Genomic DNA, 23,472 nt, shown 5'->3' with positions numbered 1-23,472 from the left:
AATTGTTCTGAGCGCTGTTTTTGTATTGTATTTGTTGATTTTGTGATTTCGCCTTTTGCCATTTCTTCGCATAGCACCCGGAGAACAGCAGCCATGGAGCAACTAATCAAAGCTGGTAGATACACAAAATTAAAAGGTTCCTTATTCCCCAAGCGATGCCTTACCTAGAGGTTCCTTCTCAAAGTCAATCCTTATGGTTCCCGCAATGGCATATGCTATTACCAATGGTGGAGAGGCCAGGTAGTTGGCACGAGTATTGGGGTGGACACGGCCCTCAAAGTTTCTGTTTCCAGAGAGGACGCCCACAGCTACAAGGTCTCCCTGTGCAGAGGGAAAGAAGGGTACAGGATAACACATTTACAAATGCTACAGCTTCTACTTTCTCACATCTAGAAGACCTGGGAATGGGGAGAGAGACACAGTCCCAGGAAATGCCCGACAAGGGCTTTCATGCGCTCTGGATCTGAAGCCGAGTATCAAGGTCACAAATACTCAACTTTCATCAGACTGAGATTGAAAAATCCCTAAGCTAATTGGTCTATTGAACAAAGTCAGATAAATGTCAAATGCAGTAAAACAGACGCTTTCTGAGAACACACACAATGTCCACTGCAAAAGCCTTCTATTCTGTTTGCTGCAAGCCACCAGCAATGCATATTTTTTAAAATTAAATAAATAAATAAATAAATGTTCCGCTGCTATTTCACTTGTGCCTAAATCCTACAGACACAAAACCTGGACATGTGTCAATTAATTTTTATTACGGTGAAAAGACCAGACGACAAAAATAACAACAAAAACAACAATTTGCTTGCTTGTAGCCAAGCATGTGGCATGGTGGTGTAAATCACAGAGCCTAGGGTTTGCCGATCAGAAGGCTGACTGTTTAAATCCCCACAACAGGGTGAGCTCCAGTTGCTCAGTCCCTGCTCCTGCCAACCTAGCAGTTCGAAAGCACGTCAAAGTGCATTTGGATAAATAGGTACTGCTCCGGCAGGAAGGTAAACGGCGTTTCCGTGCACTGCTCTGGTTCGCCAGAAGCGGCTTAGTCATGCTGGCCACATGACCCAGAAGCTGTCTGCGGACAAACGACAGCTAGTAAAGTGAGATGAGCGCCGCAACCCCAGAGTCGTCCGTGACTGGACTTACCTTTTAGCCATTTGTAACCAAAATGAAAGTCTGTATGTGACACCTCTAACAGCAGGATATGGGGCATGAGACTTGACTTACCTGAGTAATGGCTTCGACAACTGGTTCTGGCAGAGGCCCGCTGTTGCCAATGCATGTCATACATCCATAACCTACCACATCAAACCTACAGACAGCATGAAACAGGTTCTGTATTTGAAGGATATATACACATCTGCATAATAACTATAAAGCATACTGTTTGCCAAAAAAGAAGAGAAAGAGCACAGTAGGATATGCTTGTGCAGGCAGAACACCTGCAATAGTGCAATGTTGAATTCCACCCTCTGCGGTCAATGTTTCTGCTGGAAAAATCACAACCACTCTATGTGTCCATTTCAGGCCTAGTTTGCATGAATGGAAAATCAGATGGGTCACTGTAAAAAAAAAAAATCTCGCCTAGACTCCCTTCACATTACAGGTGGGAGTCAAACATTCAAGGCATTTTCTAGCCTGCTCTCCTCTCTGATATGCTGCTTTTGTTAAGCACAAGAAAGAGAAGGAGGGTTTTGTGTTGTTTGTTTGCTTAATGAGTATTAATCATGAGACACTTCACCACATTCGCCACCTCACCTGCCATTTTTATACGGTAGGGCTTAACTATGAATACATCTCAACTGCAGTGAAGATGGTGTGGGTGGGTGTATGTATATATATATGAAAATGAGCAGCCTCGTCTTTCTCCCCTTTTAAAAATTAATTACTAAGGAACCAAAACAATAACAAATCTTCAGCTGGTGCAGAATTTGGCGGCCAGATCGCTCACCGGGGCAAGACGGTTTGTGCATACGACTCCACTCCTGGCCTGACTGCACTGGCTGCTAATTAGTTTCTGGGCCCGCTTCAAAGTGCTGGTTTTGAGCTTTAAAGCCTTAACTTGCCAAGACTGCAATACTTCAAAGACTGCCTCTCCCCATAGGAACCGACCCAGACCCTACATTCATCATCTGAAGCAATTCTTCATGTGCCTCTTCTGCAAAAGGTCCGGAGGGTGGCAATACAAGCCTTTTCTGGGGTGGGGGTATTGTTTTTGTTTGTTGTTATGTTCATAGCTGTCAACTTTCCCCTTTTCTTGTGAGGAATCCTATTTGGAATAAGGGAATTTCCCTTAAAAAAAGGAAAACGTTGACAGCTATGGTTATGTGGTTTTGTGTTTTCATACTGCAAACTACCCTGTGAGCTTCAGATGAAGGGAAGTATATAAATTTAATAATTAATAATAATAATAATATTACAGTGGTACCTCGGTTGACAGACTTAATCCGTTCCGGAAGTCCATTTTTAAACCGAAACCGTTCTTAAACCAAGGCACACTTTCCCTAATGAGGCCTCCCGCCACCGGTGCCCTTCCACCGTTCAGATTCCATTCTTAGACTGAGGTAAAGTTCTCAAACCGGGACACTATTTCCAGTTTTGCAGAGTTTGTAAACTGAATCGTTCTTAAACCAGACTGTTCTTAAACCGAGGTACCACTGTACTTTCAACTCGCATGCAAACTGCAACCTGAATGTTGGCAACTGAATGACCCTTGAACATTCCAACAACCTTTATAAGCAGGAAAGGAGAACCTGTGGCTTTTCCAGGTTATTGAACGACACCTCCCATCATCCCCAACCACTGTCCAATTCTGATTGGGGCTGATGGGATTTGGAGTCCAACAAGATGTGGTTTCCCCCATGTATTCCAGACTGCTTTGCTTTTCTCAACCCGGTGTTTTTAGCTGCAATTTTGTTTATTTTCTAGTTACAGCCAACAGTTAAAACGAATACTTAACACAAGCTTTTTCACCCGAGGAGCAGGTATCAAACATTAATTATGAGAGTCTTGACTGAGCTCTCCAGCAAAAAAAGTGAATATAATCTAACCTCTTACCCTAGTTGAACAAGGTAAGGCAAGACTCCACTCTCTCTCAGATAGTAGGTAACGACCCCACTTCCAGGAGACAGGCTAGTTTTAATGTATGGCTTCACAGTCAATCCGGCTTCTACAGCTTTCTTTGCAAGCAATCCTGAAAAAATATCCAAAGTCGATGGATGCCTCAGACCACTTGTTCCAGCTGAGCATTATGGGGTGGGGAATCCCCTCTAGACACTGATGGGCTCCAACTCCCATCAGCACTAGCTTGCGTGGCCAATGGCTGGGAATGATGGGAGTGGTGGACATTTATTTATACATACCATCTATGTAATACAGTTGTACCTTGGAAGTCAAACGAAGTCCGTTCGACTTCCAAAACATTTGGAAACGAAGTCCAGGTTATAATTGGCTGCAGGAAGCTTCTGCAGCCAATCGGAAGCCCCATCGGATGATCGGCTTCCAAAAATAGTTCGCAAACCAGAACAGTCACTTCTGGGTTTGCGGCGTTTGGGAGCCAAAACGTTCGAGAACTAAGCTGTTTGAAAAGCAAGGTATGACTGTATGTCGCCTTACAAAATCGTATAGGCACAGGCATGTCTGGCTCAGTGCTGCATTTAAACCAAAGTATATTATTTAATCCTGCCAACCTAGCAGTTCGAAAGCACGTCAAAGTGCAAGTAGATAAATAGGTACCGCTCTGGCGGGAAGGTAAATGACGTTTCCATGCGCTGCTCTGGTTCACCAGAAGCGGCTTAGTCATGCTGGCCACATGACCTGGAAGCTGTACGCCGGCCCCCTCAGCCAATAAAGCGAGATGAGTGCCGCAACCCCAGAGTCGGCCACGACTGGACCTAATGGTCAGGGGTCCCTTTACCTTTACCTTTATATTATTTAAAGCTATCACTAGAAGAGGATGGTGTTGATTAAATTTGGTACCAGCCTGGCCCAAGCCACAGGGCGGGTTGTAACAACTTGAAATTCAGAATTCAGAATATTTACAGTTTCAGTAATAAGGTGGGCTCTGAAAACACACATCTCAGGTGTCAAATGCCTTGGTAACCATTTGCATCTGCCTAAAGTGCTACAGTAAAATCTGGGAACAAGCTCCCCTGGAGTCATTGCACTGGACTTCAACCATATTTAAGCTTGCTTTTATAATTGCACTTTCCTATACCTAGTTTCATAGAATCATAGAATTGTAGTGTTGGAAGGGACCACGAGGGTCATCTAGTCCAACCCCCTGCAATGCAGGATTTATTTATTTTTTGCCCAGTGTGGGGCTAGAACCCACAGCCTTGAGGCTAAGAGTCTTATGCTCTACCGACTGAGCTATTTTGTAGGGTGCTGTTATACCCTCACTCTCTCAACAGGAGACAATGTGGGGAAAGGCTCATACACAGTGGAAGTGTGGCTGTGCCTATCTGCTTGGACACAATTGCTATTTACACCAAGGTAGCCAAATAATTGACAAATTCCACCATGAACCTCCCTCTAGCTCCAGAGGCCTAAATGAAAACAGAGACAAGACAGTGTTGCTAATCAGTTATGCCAGCTTATGTAAGAAGGCTTTGAGGGTCCCTTCCCTCTTGAAAAGCACATGAATGCATGTGTAATTTAATGACACACAAAAGGATGAGACACACTTACCAGCTCCTAGCATAACCGAAGGATTACTTGTGTTGGTGCAGCTAGTAATGGCGGCAATCACCACCGAGCCATGTGTAAGTTCGAACTCCTTATCATTGTAAACAAATTTCACTTGGCTGTTATGCTGGTCAGGGGCAATTTGGAAGCCTTTAAACCCTTGCTACAAGGAAGAAGGGACAAGGAAAGAGAAGTATTATTTTGAATCACGGTAGCAGAGGAAAGGCCCAAGGAGAGCGAAACAGACAGTTCTACAGCAGCCATTTTGGTCAGGGGAAAGATGCCCAAGGCAGATTTGCCTTTTCAAAGTTTAGAAAGAGAACAAGTGAGACCTGCCACAAAGCAGTGGAATGCTGGTGTGATTAGCATTCCATCAAACATCCATGCCTTCTTCCAGGGTATTCCATTCTATTCCCTGTCGGTTTTCCATCCCACGGCCAAGAGACAAGTCTGCATCCTGTGCCCATTTACTGTATTTTTCGCTCTATAGGACGCACTTTTTCCCCTCCAAAAATTAAGGGGAAATGTGTATGCGTCCTATGGAGCGAATGCAGGCTCCTTGGCTTCAGCGATAGCAACGCAAAGCCTCCAAAGCGCAGAGGGAGCACTCCCTCTGCGCTCCAGGGGCTACGCGTTGCTTTCGCTGAAGCCTGGAGAGTGAGAGGGGTCAGTGCGCAAGACTCTCCTGGCTTCAGCGAAAGGAACCCAAAGCCTTTGGAGTGCAGCGCGAGTTCCCGCTGCGCTCCAAAGGCTTTAGGTGGCTATCCCTGAAGCCTTTGGAGCACATCGGGACCTCGCGCTGCGCTCCAAAGGCTTCAGGTTCCTTTTGCTGAAGCCGGGAAAGCAAGACTCTCCTGGCTTCAGCAGAGAGGGAGAGCTGCGCAGCGCCCCTTCAGCGAAGCGGGAGGAGAAATGGAATTTCTCCTGCCACTTCGCTGAAGGAGCACTGAGCAGAGAGGGGCAGATTTTTTTTTCTTGTTCTCCCCCTCTAAAACAAGGTGCGTCCTATGGTCAGGTGCATCCTATAGAGCGACAAATACGGTAAGTTCTACAAACCTCAAGATTCCCCCCAAGCCCATTGATCCCTCCTTCTTGTTCACTGATGGCTGGTGATGCTGTTTTGTGTAAGGAAGGAGGGGCGACTCATTATTGGAACATATGATGCTTTGAACTGGCAGAAAAACCACATACATTCACTGCAGCACGTGTATCAAAACACTCTGCATGTTAACTTGAAAAGGGAACTGTGCCGTTGAAATCCATTTGTCCAGCTGTACAGTAGGGTTACTCTATTAGGGTGCTGCTAGACAATATTTCACCAAGCATTCAGGAAAGTTTCTTTGCATTCTGACTATAGTGAAGCACTCTGCTGACTTCAGAATGGTTCAGGCTTTGGCAGATGAAAAGATGCTGCAATTAATCAGCTGGTAAAGCCAGGTGTATTGCCTTAGACAGAAAAAAAGTCTAGTATTTTGCGCAAATGCTGATGAATTGTCCCTCTGAAATTTCTGCCTATCTCCTATATAGTCAGAAACAAAATAATTCTAACCAAAATTCCATGCGGGGTTGGAGAGAGAAGGGAATGAGTTTCTCATTATCAGCAGCCAATTCCAAAAAGTTTGTGCACAAAAGAAAAATTGGGAAGGCCTAGACTAGGCAAAGGAAGGTCTTTGTAACCACAAATGAACAGTGGAAGCAGCACTTGAATGAAATCTGTTTCACTGGCACGAGAGGGGCCAAACTCTTTACTTATTTGCATATTCATAAAAAAGCAGACAACCTAACTACAATGGACAAAATGGGCATGTTGTCCAAAAACAAACAACAACTAGGGGACTCATTGGGAAGGTTCTGCAAGTGGAATTGGTTAGGGGCTGCTAGGCCAAAGAGTATAGAAATTCTGAGCTCTAAAAGCAAGTCTGAAGTACCGTAATTAAAGTTTCTGAATGAAAGAGGAAGAAAGAAAATGAATCTCGGCTGGAGAAGGGAAAAAAAGCCATTACTTTAGCTCCCAGGCAGTTCTCAAAATCCTTCTTCATTTCAGAGACCACGACCTTGTCCTGTGGTCTTTTAGGGCCACTGCAACATGGAGCAACTGTTTGCAGATCCAACTCCACAATCTATTTAAGAAAAGAGAGAGAGAGAGATTAGGTAAACAAGATGAAATGTTCCAAACTGCCCGTGAGTTCCCCCCACATAGGACTGAATTGCAGCTATTAACTTTTATGGGAAAGAGTAAAATGGTGGACTCCCAGGGAACGCTGCAACATTGCTGGCATTATTCTCTGCTCTGAATTACCCCAGTCGTTCATAATCAAGCCAGGGGTCTAGTTCCTGGTCATCCTAAAATCGTAAATTTGCAATCTCATATATAGATATAGATATGTAGTTAACCATGTCAATATCAGTTCTTAAAATGATAAATACTTTAAAGCAACAGTTCTCAAACATGGTCCAAGAGTTCCATTCAGGTGGTCTATGGAGGGGCTGATGAATATTCAAGAATATCTTTGCTTTGTCCTGCACTGGATTTATTTATTTTTTCTGACAGGGGAGATCAAGGCCGTCTTGCAAAGGGCCAGATTACCCAAAAGGCTAACAGTGACCTATTCTAGGGCATATGATATTCCTAATAGAGAGCTGGGGCTTGTCGGGAGTTCAGCCTACTCTCAAGTAGGACCCTGGCAGAGACACATGCCCGACTGGCATGTTCTCTCCCTCCTGGTCTTTCATTCAGGAGCTTCAAAAGCTTTCTTCTGCCCGAACATCACAGTGACCAATGCAAAAAGAGATCGGCACACTTAGGGATCCACAGAGTTTGCGCAGTTGCGTAACAGACCTCAGCAACTCAGCATTTTGGCTAATCTACTTTATTTAAATATAAACACACATGGAGCACTGCAACATGGCTCCCTCATTCTCTAGCATCAGACAGCAAAGAGAAAAAGAACAAAGGACAATAGTCCCACTTCACGGAACACCATAACACAAACATCCTGTCTTCGTCACTTCCCACTCTGTGAAGTCAAAACATATACCATCATGTGAAAGACAACAATCCTATGACTGCAATCATGGATCAGGAATTCTAACAGGGCTTTCTATTAATTTCCCCCTAAATATTTGCTAGTTAAAGGGGTCCTTATCAGCAGCTTGGCTTAGGGTCTGGTGGCTTTCACCACCACAGAATACAGCGATTTGGGGTGGGAGGACAGATCTATATATGGTTGGGAGCAATGCGGATTTTTCAGATGCTGCTGACAAGCATGAAGGAATGGCTTCTAGAGGCACCAGGTTGCCTGCATGGGTATTTCCATACAGCGAAGGACAGTTCTTACAGAGACAGGATCTGCAATTCTGAACCCCCTGGAGTCTTTAGACAAGATTTGGGGAAGCCTGTGGCCCTCCTAGACTACAACTCCCATCATCCCTGATCATTAGTCATGCTAGCTGTGGCTGATGGGAACTGGAGTGTGCCACAGCTTCTCAATCCCTGCTTTAGACAGGAAGTCACGATACACCTATGAAGCAAAAAGAAGCCAGGCTGCATTTCACAGGAATTGACTATTTGTAAAAAGCAGGACAAGCCCTGCAGGCTTAACAGCACAATGCCAAGGATTTATTCCGGTGCAGGCCTGCCCCAACCTGAACTCGGCCCACCAGCCTCGCTTCGGGGTTTGTCAGGTGCTCAACAACCCTCCCACTGTTTGAGGTCCTTGGTAAGCAACACAAACAGGAGGTTTAATCGAACCCTTGGTGGTCTGCCATGCATGCCCGGTGGGCTACACAGTTGGCTTGGAGGACCTCCCAGTTCAGCTAGCCTGTGCCAACATGCTCCGAAGTCTTCAGAGGGAAGAGAAGGAATGAAAAAGCCACTTCCGAGCTAGGGAGGAGGTGGGGTTGCGGGCTTCACGCCCCTCCCCACACTCGTGGGGGCTGGCTGATAGCCCCCACGATACTAGGGGAATCCTCGGACGCGTTATCCCCCTGGCCAGCCAATCGGCTGGCCCGGGAGGCATGGCTGGCCCTATTTAGGGCCGGCGTGGCTGAGGATCTCCCTCTTTCCACGCCTCAGCTGTTCAGGTTTTCCCTCCCTTCCCACCCGTTAGGCTAGTCTCTCCGACTTTGCTATGGACTCCGGTTGGTCGCCGTCGAGGGGCCTGGTAGGAATTTTTTCAATTGGCAGATTGGCACCAGCCACTTGGTTTTCGCCTACCTCGTAGCAAACCGTCACAACTCTTCGGTATTGGCGGTTAGGCATTGGCGGCGGTATTATTATGCAGATGAAGGGGGGAGGAAGTGCCATCACCTTCCCCCAAATCAAAGCGTAGTCCGGTAAAGGATTCCAGGGGGCGTGGCCTTGTCCTAAGCTTATGGAGGTGTGGGCCCATGGCACGCCCCTGAGCGGTGACCCCAGGGGAGCTCCTAGTTGATGTGCATCAGCGGGACTCCCCCTACTGGTGGTTAACCCAGCAAGCAGGCTGAAGCCGGTTAGATGATAGGACCAATACCTAAGCCAATACCGCTCAATTCCTCTAATCAATAAAGTTGTGGCCTAATTTGACCCATTAACTCCAATTCTTGTGTCTCGTGTCTTTATTTCCGAGGGGGGAGGCGGGAACTCGCCATGCAACACAGAAGGTCCTCTGCATATTATCAAGAGTTTGGGACTCTTGAAAGAGATGTTTCTCCTAGACCAGGGGTGAGGAACCACCTCCAGATGTGGATGAACTACAACTCTCATCCGCACCAGGAAGAATGGCCAATAGCCAGGGATGATGTGGGTTGCAGTTCGGCAACATCTGGGGGTTTAAAATTTCTCAACCCCCGCTCTAGAAAAGGATCTCCACTCGTACCAGGAATGGAGAGTCTGTGGTCCTTGAGATGTTGTTGGATTCCAGCTTCCACCAATACCAGCTGTTGAGGGCAAACACTCCTGGGGGGGACGGCAGACTCCCAGTACCTCCGAGCATCTCCCAGTAGGCACATCTCTGGAATGGCATGTCCCTTCACTCCAGAGTGTCGCCCCTCTGCGACACTTCTCATATGAAAAGTGCACACAAGTCTTCTGGCACCACACAGCAAGAAGATAGAGACATCCGTAGATCTAAACTACATTTTATTCACAATATACACAGAGAATCCATAATCACGTCTTGTGTTCTCCAAACTCTGGCAGAAACAGAAAGCATACAGCAAAAGCGAAAGTCCAGTCCAGTAACACTCTCAGACAGGAGAGATAAGACAGTCTTCCATTCCTACACTCTTCTCAGACATCTCATGTGATTTATACTAATCACACTAACTAGCGTCAGCTTACGTAAAATCCTAACATCCTAACATGACCAATGGTCAGGGATGATTGAGTGGGTGGTTCCCTAGTCCAGATGGCTGGGAGGCTGCCTGCTCCAGCGGGTGCAGAATGCCGTGGCGAGGCTCCTTACAGGGTCCTCGCTGTGGGATCACATTCACCAGGTGCTATACCAGCTGCACTGGCTCCCGGTGAAGTACAGGATCAGGTTCAAGGTGCTGGTTTTAACCTTTAAAGCCCTATAGGGCCTAGGACCCTCATACCTACGGGACCACCTCTTCCAGTATGTCCCACAGAGGATCTTACGGTCTTCAAATAAAAACATCTTGGAGGTCCTGGGCCACAGAGAGGTTAGGTTGGCCTCAACCAGAGCCAGGGCTTTTTCGGTTGTAGCTCCAATCTGGTGGAACGCTCTGTCACAAGAGACTAGGGCCCTGTGGGACTTGACATCTTTCCGCAGGGCCTACAGGACAGAGCTGTTCCACCAGGCCTTTGGCTAGGGCACAGTCTGACCCCCTCCTTCGGTAATCCTCACAAAACTCTAGCCCAATGGTTGCCATTGATTTGATTTTGAATTAATTTTAGAATGCATTTCAATTGATTGATTGTGATTTTATGTGAACTGTGTTGCTTTTATTGCTGTTGGCCACTCTGAGCCCAGCTTCGGCTGGGGAGGGCGGGATATAAATACATTTTTTAATTATTAATGGGGTTACACTTCCTCTGAAGGAGCAGGTATGCAGCTTGGGGGTAATCCTGGATCCTCTGCTGTCACTTGACACTCAGGTGGTCTTGGTAGCATGGAGTAGTGCTGGGCAATATCTGGTTTTCAACATCATGAGGGGGAGGGGATTCTTAGGTTGTTGTTTTTATGTATATTGTGGTTTTATATCTTGATTTTATTCCGCAGACCGCCCTGAGACCCCGGGTATAGGGTGGTACAGTCGTACCTCAGCTTCCAAACGCCTTGCGAGTCGAACGTTCCGGCTCCCGAACGGTTGAAAACCGGAAGTGAACATTCCGGTTTTTGAATGTTCTTTCAGAAGCCAAATATCCGACGGGGCTTCCGCGGCTTCCAATTGGCTGCAGGAACTTCCTGCAGCCAATCAGAAGCCGCACTCCAAAAGTCGAACGGACTTCCAGAACGGATTCTGTTTGACTTCTGAGGTACGACCATATATAAATTCAATAAATAAATAATAAAAAACACCACGGTATATCATTTGATCATGATGACTACAATAAGTGTGGAGCTATGTAGAGCTATGTAGAAGGGACGTGGGTGGTGCTGTGGGTTAAACCACAGAGCCTAGGGCTTGCCGATCAGAAGGTCAGCGGTTCAAATCTCCGCAACGGGGTGAGCTCCCGTTGCTTGATCCCTGCTTCTGCCAACCTAGCAGTTCGAAAGCACGCCAAAGTGCAAGTAGTACCTTCCAGCAGGAAGGTAAACGGCATTTCTGTGTGCTGCTCTGGTTCGCCAGAAGCGGCTTAGTCATGCTAGCCACATGACCCGGAAGCTGTACGCCGGCTCCCTTGGCCAATAAAGCGAGATGAGTGCTGCAACCCCAGAGTCGGCCACGACTGGACCTAATGGTCAGGGGTCCCTTTACCTTTTATGTAGAGGCATTTGCTGGCTTCAGTGGGTTCCCCACATCATTATTTTTGCAAAACACGTAAACACATACACATCATGATTCATGATATATTGCCAGATCAAAAATTATGAAACCGATATCACGATATGGACTTCAAACCGGTTTTGGATGATATATTGACATATCATCGCCCAGCCCTAATGCAGAGTGCCTTCCATCAGCTTTGGCTGGTGTCCCAGGTGAGCCCCTGTCTGGACAGGGAGAGCCTAACTTCTGTTGTTTGTGCTCTGGTAACCTCTAGGTTAGATTACTGCAACACATTGTATGTGGGGCTGCCCCTGAAGACAGTTTGGAAACTTCAGCCAGTGCAGAATTCAGAGGACAGTTTGCATTTTGGGGCAAGACAGTTTGAGCATATAACGCCAATCCTGGCTCAACTTCACTGCCTGCCTAATAGTTTCTGGGCCAAATTCAAAGTGCCTTTGCGAGGTCTCACAAGTGGTAGGTAGGACCTTATTAAGACTGAGAGGCAAAAGGCCTGAATGCTCATTTGAGGAAGGTGTCAAGTTAAGGAAACCCACCTGTGTAAAATCAGGATCCTGCGACGAGTTAGTGAAATCTCTAAACATTCCTGCAGCCTCAAGGTATTTTCTTATGTGCCTAATCTTATCTTCATCACGGCCTAAAGGAGACGGAAAGAGCCAATCAAGTTGCAGCATTTCAAACAAGCACAAAGGCAACAACTTAGAATTCCACAATCAAATGTTTAGGTTGCCACACAGGATTTGAATAGAAGATTATTAATATTGTTACTTATTAAATTTGTATGCCGCCCTTCATCTGAGCATCGCAGGGTGGTTTACAGTATAAGAACACAAAAAGATATCTGCTTCTGAGCTGCGTTCAGAATTCCAGTGAACACACAGTATTGGGAATTATAGATAAAACATTTTATTGTCCATATCAGCATTTAATTTTGCAGGCAAAATTCTTGACATGACTAAAAATGGAAGTGGATGGTTGTGATGGAGGATCTTGCCTGTTGTTTGCTCTGCTCTTTGTATGCAGAGATGTCCTTAATATTCCCAAATCTATGATTTAATAGGATTATTGATGCCGGCTCCCTCAGCCAATAAAGCGAGATGAGCGCCGCAACCCCAGAGTCGTCCGCGACTGGACCTAATGGTCAGGGGTCCCTTTAACTTTACCTTTATTGATGCCTCAGTGTCACATATTAGGGCTATGGATTCTTTACAGGCTCTTATTTTAATAACACATATGTTCTTTTTTTTTAAGGTGACTGCAAAATAGATGAATCAGGGTTACAAGACAGGTTATATTATTTGCCTCATCAAACGAAGAAATCCCTTTAAAAAAAATAATGGAAACGGTATGATCTGAACACAAATCCCTATTTTGTTTTTTTGATGACATCATTTTATGTTGTGAACCACCCTGAGATCTACAGATGGGCAGTGTACAAATTATAATTATTATAATAATAATAATGATAATGATGATGATGATGATGCAGTTGTGTCTTGGATCCCAAACACCTTAGTACTCTGATGTTTTGGCTCCCAAATGCCACAAACCCGAAAGTGAGTGTTCCGGTTTGAGAATGTTCTTTGGAACCCGAATGTCCGACAGGGCTTCTGCAGCTTCTGATTGGCTGCAGGAACTTCCTGCAGCCAATCAGAAGCCGCACTTTGGTTTCCAAATGTAAGCTGCACTTTGGTTTCCAAATGTTTTGGAAGTCGAACGGACTTCTGGAATGGATTCTGTTCGACTTCCAAGGTACGACTGTATGTGCATTTTGCAATTCTCTGAATGTGCGTAAATTTGAGGTTTCAAAGTGATGAATTAAACCACTTTCAATCACCTTATCAGATCATAAGCAATACTAAAGCACAAACCCCTCCATTATTTCATTGTCTTCTAAGGCACAAAAAGTAGTAAATATTGAACCAGTTCAGATGTATCAACCAGCCATAGTTTTTCTGTTACTGGAAGAAGCAAGTATCATACACTGTCTGCTCCCCTTCTTTGTGCATGAAGGGGAAACAAGATACTTTTTCAATTAGCTTTTCTAACAAACCTCATTTGAAATACGGCAAACTGTGGCTTGTGCAATCTATAGTTTGTTCACGAATCAGGATAACCAACAAACTATGGCCACAGTTTGCCTTATACGGGTGCCAACAGGAAACTGCAGTTTTATTGCAAACCTCAGCTGGAGGTTTTTCATCTCACTTCCTCCTGTAATAAGCAAAGCGGGAGGGGGGGAAGCATCACTGCCTGCTCCTTCTCAAAATGGCAAACCACGGCTTGTCATTATATGCAGAATGGGCCACACAGATATTGACACTAGTTTAAATATGCTGGAGTTAAAAGCACTCAGTCCAACTTATCGTAAACCCAGCAGATCCATTTTCTCTATTTCAAGCGTCCAAGTGTCCCCCTGAATTTTGTCACCTGTTTGACACTCACCTGTTTGAAGCAGGTACTTGATGCTAACTTCATCAACTGGGAAGAAGGCAGCAGTTGCTCCATATTCTGGGCACATGTTGGCAATGGTGGCTCGATCAGCGATGGACAACTGAGTCACCCCAGGCCCAAAGAACTCAACAAATTTACCCACGACCCCAACCTGGCGGAGGTGCTGTAACAGATTAAAAACTGCACTTAGAACCGTTTGATATAAACTGTATTCTAATAAAAGAGGACAAACTCAAAAGCTACCAGCATCCCAATCCTAGCCAGCTTTCCACGGGCTACCGCTTTAAAATTTTCAAGCAATCGTTGTGTTAGTTCATCTCAGTAATCCCTACAATGGCTCCATAAGGTAGATCAATTATAATCAACTCAGTACTGCAGACTGAGGGTAGGGAGAGGCTGAGTCACTGAGTTAATTTGTGAATAAGGGGAGATATGAGGGAAGAGTTTCTAGGCTCATAGCTCATGCTCTTAGGCCACTTTGCTCCACCTGATGAAGGACAGCGGTACATAGACATCAGGCTTGCAGGATCTATTTTGATTTTTAGTAGGAAACATGAGATCTACCAAGCAGACCCTGATGCGAAAGACTTAAAATCAAATCATTCTGAGCCCAGAAATTAGCTCTTAGCATCAGAACTTAACACAGTGGTACCTCGGGTTAAGTACTTAATTTGTTCCAGAGGTCCGTACTTAACCTAAAACTGTTCTTAACCTGAAGCACCACTTTAGCTAATGGGGCCTCCTGCTGCTGCCACACCACCGGGGCACAATTTCTGTTCTCATCCTGAAGCAAAGTTCTTAACCTGAAGCACTATTTCTGGGTTAGCAGAGTCTGTGACCTGAAGCGTATGTAACCTGAAGTGTATGTAACCCGAGGTACCACTGTATAGCTCAGAACCCTTCCACACAAATATTCACTCCTGGTTATCTCAGTATAATTGAAAGAAGCGTAATTTTCATGCTGCCATTGTTAAACACAAATGGGGTTCAGAAATCCTTGCTGATCTACTGCAAATCAGCCAGAGATCTAATGGTAGATCCAAATCTATTTTCTGCCCACTACGGAAGTAATGGCACCCTCTCTGCCCCCCCTGCCCCCCCATCTATGACAGACATGTTTCTGGAATTAAGGGAAGATCAAATCCCTAGAAAATGGACAACAGTGATTTTGGCCATCGTGGTGTCGCAACATGTGATTACCTTGGTAACGGTGAGCACAATGTCAGTGGATGTGACAAGTGGTTGAGGGCTACCTATCAATTTGTAGCCGATCACCTCAGGAAGCACCATGCTGATTGGCTGGCCCAGCATCACCGCTTCTGCTTCAATTCCCCCCACGCCTGCCAATGAGGACAAAGACAGCATTAAACACAACTGTCTCACTGCCTGATGACAAACAAGAAGGATATAAAGCTTCAAGGCAGAGAGGAAGAAAATTCCAATGGAACGGAGCAGACAGGGCTGTCTAGGATTGCTGCCAACATCGCCATGTGAGCAAGATGGATGAAGTGCTCATGGATATACCGTATTTTTCGCTCCATAAGGCGCACCGGACCATAAGGCACACCTAGTTTTTAGAGAGGGAAATCAAGGGGGGGGAAATCTTATTCCCCCCCCAGCTGCCGGGGGAAGCCCAGGTTCCTCCCCCCCAGCCCCAAAGAGCAAAGAAGCCAAGACTGCGAGCGGGATGGATCCCGCTCACTGTCTTGGCTTCCTCTTTAGCCACGCACAACCTCTCCGGCTGGGAGAGGTATGGCAATACCCCCACCTCCTGCAAAAGCCCACAGGAGCTGCACACCCTTTAAGGAGCGTGCGGCTCCTGCGGGCTTTTCTACAAGGAGGGAGAAGGGACTGACTGGCCGCGGCAGTCCCTTCTCCCTACTGAGGAAAAGCCCACAAGAGCCGCGCGGAGCTTGTGTGTGGCTCTTGGGGGCTTTTCCTGCCTGCCTCCCCCCTGCATTCGCTCCATAAGATGCACACACATTTCCCCTTACTTTTTAGGAGGGAAAAAGTACGTCTTACAGAGCGAAAAATACGGTACTTATTATATTCCGCAGCAAACAGCTCCCGCTTTGCACTGAATTTACCTAAAGCAAAACGGCAAAGTCTTAAAAAGATTTATCCAGTTGCATTGTCTGCATGTAGACAATTTATTAGCTGATCAGACAATCCTTTTACACTTTCAGGGAAACACAAGCACCGCAAACCCCTATCTGGAACTGGAAAGAGAGTCAAACCTTTGGCCAGCACCAAGTCTGAACATTCCTCAGAAACATTAACTTCGCTATTTGGGTTCTCCTTAAATGGTAGGGATTAGACTGGTATTAGGTGGGTTTTCAACTGGATTTTAATCTTCTGTGGATTTAATCTTTGGGGAGGTCTCTGCCGCTAATGTTGTGCATAGATTTGTACGGAGGGAACATGTAATTGCTTTAAACGTAGTTAAGAGAAATGCGGTTCGGTGTTTTTAAATGCAAAGGTTGGTCCAAATGTCCCCATCTTCACCTGGGCATTTTTGCAGCAGTCCTTTTCAAACGTTTTTAAAACAAGAGCACCACATTTTCAACTAGTTCTAATGATTATCTATTTGGGGCAGGGAGGAGAGAGAGAAACAGAACTTTGTTCACCTGCAACTCAACATAAACCCAAGCCACTGAAAAGGTCAATCAAGTTCAAGGGCACTTACCCCAGCCAAGGACGCCTAAGCCATTAATCATCGTGGTATGTGAATCGGTGCCCACCACGCTGTCTGGATAATAGCATCCACTCTGATCAAAGACAACTCTTGCCAAATACTCCAGATTCACTTGATGGACAATCCCAGAGCCCGGGGGAATAATCCTCATGTTCTGGAAGGCTTGGGAGCCCCACTGGAAACACAAAACGGAAGAGGCGCTCTCTCTTAGACATAGTCAAAGAAAGATCTTGGCAGTATTGTGTGTGTCCAAGCATTTAAAAACCTGTTATCTGGTACTGGCAGTGGGGGGTTTGGAAGATCACTAAGCAGAGGATTCTGTCCCAGGCCCCACCTCACAAGCTGCTAAAGGTAAAGATAAAGGGGCCCCTGTCCATTAGGTCCAGTCGTGGCCAACTCTGGGGTTGCGGCACTCATTTCGCTTTATTGGCCGAGGGAGCCAGTGTACAGCTTCCGGGTCATGTGGCAAGCTGAGCAGCGCACGGAAACACCATTTACCTTCCCGCCAGAGTGGTACCTATTTATCTACTTGCACTTCGTGCTTTCGAACTGCTAGGTTGGCAGGAGTTGGGACCGAGCAACGGGAGCTCACCCCATCGCAGGGATTCGAACCGCCGACTATAGGGCCCCACTATTTTTGAAAGCAGCATGTAAAAACTGTAAAATCAAGGCAGCAAAATGAAAGCCACCCAAGTCAGCCTTGTGGTGGATGGATGGTGGGCTTAAATGCCAGCCCCAGAAACTGCAAAGTCAAAAATCTGATCCCTTGTGCTTCCACTCATGTTTAGAAGATAAACTTGGCAACATCTGTCAAGGCAAAAACAATGACAACTCTAAATTGGTGGTCAAGGAACACTTTGTTCATTTCTTTGCCAACCCCAGTTGTCAGTTCCCTTCTTCTATGGGGCCAAGGTCTTTACAAGACTTAGGCTTCTTCCCTGGCCAGTGATATCTTCCAAGACAGAAGTGTAGCCATTTTCACTTCCTAAACCGCACGGACTGTCAGCAGTCAGCCCACCCTGTGACATGCTCTTTCCCCTGGTGACCACTAGGGAAGGGGAAGGGAACCTGTGACTCTCAAGAAGCTGCTGGACTTCATCTCCCATCACCCTGACCACTGGCCATGCTGGCTGAGGCTCATGGGAGTTTGAGTCTAGCAGGATGTGGAGACCACAGGGCTCCCCACTGTACCAGAGCCAAGCTCTGCTTTCCCCTATTCATGCACAAATGGGGGATCTTTTGCTGTACCTTCAAGAACTCAAATCTTTCTTTGTTCCTCTCAAATTCCAGATCCTGATTCTTCTGCAAACTGTCTGGCCTGCAAACAAAATATGTGGGTTATCGGAGTGGTACACCTTTAAGAGGATGCTTCGCAAGGTCCAACGTGTGTGGGCAAAAAAATGTGAGGGAGAGCAAGAAACAAAGGAAGGTTTGTTATTTATTGAGCTCAGCTGTTTTATGCTCTTTAATTACCTTGCACCAGGGAGCTAGAAACAAGCGGTGAAGAGAGCTTAAGCAGCTTTTGCAGTAATTCCTACTGTCTGGCTCAAGTGCTAATTCCATGCTGAATGTAGGCATATTTGGCAGGGTCTAGCCTGAATATAAGAGGGGTGGAAAGGGTTCTAAAACATCAATTATATCAGCAGCAGGGGACGGGGAGATGGGTATAACATATCTTCTTCTTATGTTGAGCTAACAAAATTGGTTCAGTGCTTTGAAAATGTCCTGTGCCTAACTCTCTGTTGGGTTTCTGCATCTGTTTCTTGTTTTCCCCACCCCCTACCCCCCCTTTTTTTTAAAAAAATATCCTGCTGGACATAAACTCCATTGCCATACCTTACCTTTTATTAAAGTCAACCTGGATGGAATGATCAATTACTAAATCAGCAGGGCAGATGGGGTTGATTTTTTCCGGGTCTCCGTCCAGGGCCTTCACAGCATCACGCATAGCAGCAAAATCCACCACTGCTGGGACACCGCTGCAACGGAAGAATGAAGGGAAAGGAAGAAAGTGTATATAAATTAGCAGCCCAGGTGCTGTGCTGATTTGCAAATGAGATCTTAAAGCCAACCACACACAAAGAAAGAAACAATATTAAAAGGCAACAACATACAGAGGTCCAGAGCTGGAAAACAACAACAACAAATAGGATTTTTTTCGGGGGTCCCTTCCAATCCTACAGTTCTCTAATTCTATGAAAAGGTCACTTGAATTAAACTGGAGATTCAGCTATAAAGCTGCAAATATAACATTTTAGGTGCATTATACAAATGTGACATTAGATGGTCTGGTGAGCTAATGGTAAATTCCATATATATTTTTAAACGTGTTTTTTTAAAAAGGATTTTCACAGTGCTTTTTATATAAGTGTGGATTCAGCCTGACTCACTATGGATAATTTACCAAACAAATAAGCTATGTGCTCACATTCTCCTTCCTCCCTCCTCCCTTGCAGTTTCATTTTCAGTTCAAAGGTTAATGCTAAGCAAAATTTACTGTGATAGCTAAATTGGCAAACTATGGTTGGCACCAGACCTCTGAACTCTGCTCTAAAATGCACATACTGATTATATGTGGTTTCCTAATGGTTGGGGCAAGGCAACTTATCTGCTCAAGAATGCAGGTTTAAATGTATAACTTGGGGGGGGGGAATCGCTGTTCAGCAGATTCATTGCCAGCACTCAACATGGTAGCACTGTAACCACCACCTCAAATTACAGGTGGTGGTTGCAGTAAACATCACTTTCTGGGGGGATTGGAAACAAGAAACTGGTGCAGCGCCCTGATCTCGACTGGGAGGAGGTTCTGGATCAGGTCCCCAATGTTGTTGTTGCTTTTCTTCAAAGCGAAGGACACATCTTTAAAAATGTGACCTGAAATTTCAGCCTGTGCCCTTAACAATGTATTTTCCATGTTACATAAAAATGCAAGCGCGCCATCACGCTGTTGTCAGGGCTTCAGGGAACCCTATCCCTCCCACGGTGGGATGCCAAAAAGCAGAAAACCAAGAAGAGTTCTTACCAAGTAGTTTATTCAATATCCACACACAGAGAGACAAAGGAATGCAGTCTCTCTTAGATAATGGTGTTGCGCCAAGTCCCACCCTCTCAGTCCCTCCTATTCTATGTCACCCCTGTGCCAGCTGATCTGTGCTTTCTGCCTCTGAGTTTTCGGTTCTGCTACTCTCAAGGCACGCCTGGATCTGGGAGAGGTGGGCCAGGGATGCAAAGAAGAAGAAGAAGAAGAAGAAGAAGAAGAAGAAGAAGAAGAAGAAGAAGAAGAGGAGGAGGAGGAGGAGGAGGAGGAGGACAAGGAGGAGGAGGAGGAGGAGGAGGAGGAGGAGGAGGACAAGGAGGACGAGGAGGACGACGAGGAGGAGGAGTTTGGATATGATATCCTGCTTTATCACTACCCGAAGGAGTCTCAAAGTGGCTAACATTCTCCTTTCCCTTCCTCCCCCACAACAAACACTCTGTGAGGTGAGTGGGGCTGAGAGACTTCAGAGAAGTGTGACTGGCCCAAGGTCACCCAGCAGCTGCATGTGGAGGAGTGGGGAAGCAAACCCGGTTCACCAGATTACAAGTCTACCGCTCTTAACCACTACAGCACACGGGCTCTCTTTCAAGAGACACCGAGTCTGTTACCTGTCTCTCCCCAAGTGCTTCTTCTTCCTGCTGCTCTCCCCTTTCCCCCCCCCCAGCTTCTTGCCTCTGAACTATGCCCTTCTGCAAACCGCTGTTCTAAGTCTAGTATATGTGCTGCCGAAGCGAGCACACCGCTGTTCTAAGTCTATACTGTCCTCCTCTTCTTGAGAAGCTACAGAGAGAGGAGAGGCTGTTCCCACCATTCCTCCTCAGTCCAGCCCCTAACAGCTGTGCTGGGCCACAAAGAGGTGGCACTTCAAACTACTGAGCAACAAGAGGTGATGGATAGGCAGTCCAGTCAAGCAGTGGAGGACAGAAAGCTCCCTGTCTCTGTAATCTAGATCCCCAGGTTGGCTGACACTATCACCAATCATCTTCCTCCTACCCAACCAGCTTGGGAATCCACTGCTTATGCCTCCACTGCTTATGCCCCAAAATGCTCTGCCAATTAGGATGAAGAGTCAGTCTGGTAGGAGGAGGAGAACAGGAATGAGGAAGCTGGTCAGAAGAGGCAACCAGATAGCCTCAAAATCCATTTCTGTAGCTGCCACTGATTCCCAAGCTGGCTCAACGCAAGCTCCTGGCCACTCTTCTCATTCCCATACTCTCCCTCATGCCAGACCGAGTCTTCATCCCAATCAACCAGGCAGTAGTACAAAAAGATCTAAGCCCTTTTGTGATTCTTCTGAAGGATACTTCGTTTTGGACTTTGCATCTCTTAGCAGGCTTGTGGTGGTGAAATTCTGGAGACGCAGATCACAAAACGAGTTCATGGTAAAAAGGTCAAACTAGAGTGAAGAAAAGTTCTAGTCTGGTATGGAAAATATTTTTCCCCCCCAAAAAAATATTTATTGAGTTTCATAGAAAGACATAACTATAACATAATAATAAAAAAAGAAAGAACAGTAGTAAAAAAGAAGAAAAAGAAAAAAGGAAGCAGAAATTTAAAAAGTAAAATGTTACAAACCCCACATATATCTCCACATAGATAAAAAAGACTTAATTAGTTAGTTAAACTCCAGTTTCATTAACATATTACTTGACTTCCTCAAACATCTTCCAACTGAATTTCCTTGTAATAGAATGTAGCAGTTTCCAATATCATTATTTCATATAACAATATTCCAGTTATAATCAAATTCCCTGACTTTTCTTAGTCTGGTATTGAAAATAAACCAGATAGTACCAGAGATCTATTTCCTCAGGAAGCTGATTTATGACAGCGTATCAGAAAGTCACTCCAACAGATCACAGGTTTTGAGTTCTACCACGGCCAGTTATGCACATGCACCCTTTCCCTGAGTAAAGTTAGGAGAGAGTATTATATACTCACCCAAACCCCACAAAAACAGCTTCTGCCATTTATTTTAGAAGATCACTGTGCCATTATTACAGCTTCTAAAAGAAGCTGCTAACAATTCCGTTGTTTGATGAGTTAATCCTACATTCGTTGTTAGAGGGGTACAAGCAACAATTAAACGAAACCTTTTGCATGGGATGTTCGGCATGTCTACCAAACATCTATTTCGGATTAGATAAAGCAGCCCTGGAATCATTTCAAAAAGCTCATTATGAGTTTCCTTGAGACCACACAACAAGTTAAGTCAGACTTGGAACACAAACCAGTAGTTCTGCTACTCTGCTCTACCTACGTTCTAGCAATGCAATGCATTCCCCAACCCAACCCACCCTTTTTTTTTACCCAGGACAGACCTACTCAGAAGGTCTTTGGTGGAAAACAAACAGGGACCACTATTTCAGGAAGCCTTCATCACGGCCAACCATGCTTGGGAATGTGTGTGGTTCCAGGGGGCTCAGTAGGCTGCAACCATATTTGAGCCATTTTTACATGGTTGAGATCATGTGAGGAGGATATGGGCTGTGCTGAGCAGCTCCTCTCCTTGGGAGCCTGAATGTGTAGCACGAATATCTGAAAGGAAGGAATTTCCATGCATACTGGGTCAAACGTATTCTGGAACTCCATATGGAAATAATGCACAATCTACAATAACACAATCTCACCATTGTAGGTATACATGCAAATTGCATATATATATGCAAAACAAAGAAACCTCCAGCCCTGATTTTAAGCATTGCTTTGGAAATACAGGTTGAATCTGAAATGGATGCCTTGACCACAGTGACACTGGCAACCTTCCCTGCAATCTTTGAACCTCTGGTTCCAAGAACAAAAACACTCTCAATTCAAATGACGTATCTGTGTGTCTGTTTATTTTTCTAACTCAATACAGTCTCATTTCAAACCCAGTTTGGGAGAGAACAGATTGCCATACCGAGGAATAGATTGGCTAACTTCAGGTTTGCATTTATATAACATATATATATATCTGTGTGTGTGTGTATACACAAAATAATTTTTTATTAAATTTTCAGGTTTTATATATATATATATATATATATATATATATATATACACACACACACACATACACAGATATATATATATATACACACACACACACACACACAAATTTTTATTAAATTTTCAGTTTTACAATTTCAAATAAACATTTTACAAACTTTAAAGTATCCAATGACTTCCTTTCTTCTCTTTCCATGGTCCATTTTAAATATCATACATCCCTGCATATTTTAGTTTAACCATTCAAATCAGTTTCCCACTCTTACATCCATAAAAAAAAATATTCTGCTGAATTTATCTTATCTTAATGCTGCCAGCACTTTCAGCTGTACAGTGGTACCTCGGGTTAAGTACTTAATTCGTTCCAGAGGTCTGTTCTTAACCTGAAACTGTTCTTAACCTGAAGCACCACTTTAGCTAATGGGGCCTCCTGCTGCTGCTACTGCTGCACCGCCGGAGCACAATTTCTGTTCTCATCCTGAAGCAGAGTTCTTAACCCGAGGTACTATTTCTGGGTTAGCGGAGTCTGTAACCTGAAGCGTATGTAACCTGAAGTGTATGTAACCTGAGGTACCACTGTATACAGTTATTTTCCATATATTCAATATTTTTTTTCCAATCTTCTTTAAATGTATGTTCTTCTTGCTCTATATGT

General features: G+C 45.1%; 1 protein-coding gene across 1 annotated transcript in view; it reads right to left on the bottom strand.

Annotated features, from left to right (window-relative positions):
* Nucleotides 1-23,472, bottom strand: part of ACO1 (aconitase 1) — a 52,746-nt gene that overhangs the window by 11,670 nt on the left and 17,604 nt on the right. Inside the window, exons 4-14 of the mRNA XM_053371132.1 lie at nucleotides 18,631-18,768; nucleotides 18,038-18,107; nucleotides 16,781-16,964; nucleotides 15,295-15,434; nucleotides 14,086-14,257; nucleotides 12,177-12,277; nucleotides 6,693-6,809; nucleotides 4,693-4,852; nucleotides 3,061-3,196; nucleotides 1,231-1,315; nucleotides 165-321 (exon numbers count right to left, since the gene is read on the bottom strand). Coding sequence (XP_053227107.1) covers nucleotides 165-321; nucleotides 1,231-1,315; nucleotides 3,061-3,196; nucleotides 4,693-4,852; nucleotides 6,693-6,809; nucleotides 12,177-12,277; nucleotides 14,086-14,257; nucleotides 15,295-15,434; nucleotides 16,781-16,964; nucleotides 18,038-18,107; nucleotides 18,631-18,768 — 1,460 coding nt within the window. The remainder of the gene's footprint in view (nucleotides 1-164; nucleotides 322-1,230; nucleotides 1,316-3,060; nucleotides 3,197-4,692; nucleotides 4,853-6,692; nucleotides 6,810-12,176; nucleotides 12,278-14,085; nucleotides 14,258-15,294; nucleotides 15,435-16,780; nucleotides 16,965-18,037; nucleotides 18,108-18,630; nucleotides 18,769-23,472) is intronic.

The sequence above is a fragment of the Podarcis raffonei genome, chromosome 17, assembly GCF_027172205.1.
Source record: "Podarcis raffonei isolate rPodRaf1 chromosome 17, rPodRaf1.pri, whole genome shotgun sequence".
In the NCBI taxonomy this organism is placed as follows: Eukaryota; Metazoa; Chordata; class Lepidosauria; order Squamata; family Lacertidae; genus Podarcis; species Podarcis raffonei.
Note: the sequence above shows the minus strand (reverse complement) of the source record. Positions and strands in the feature narration are given on the sequence as shown.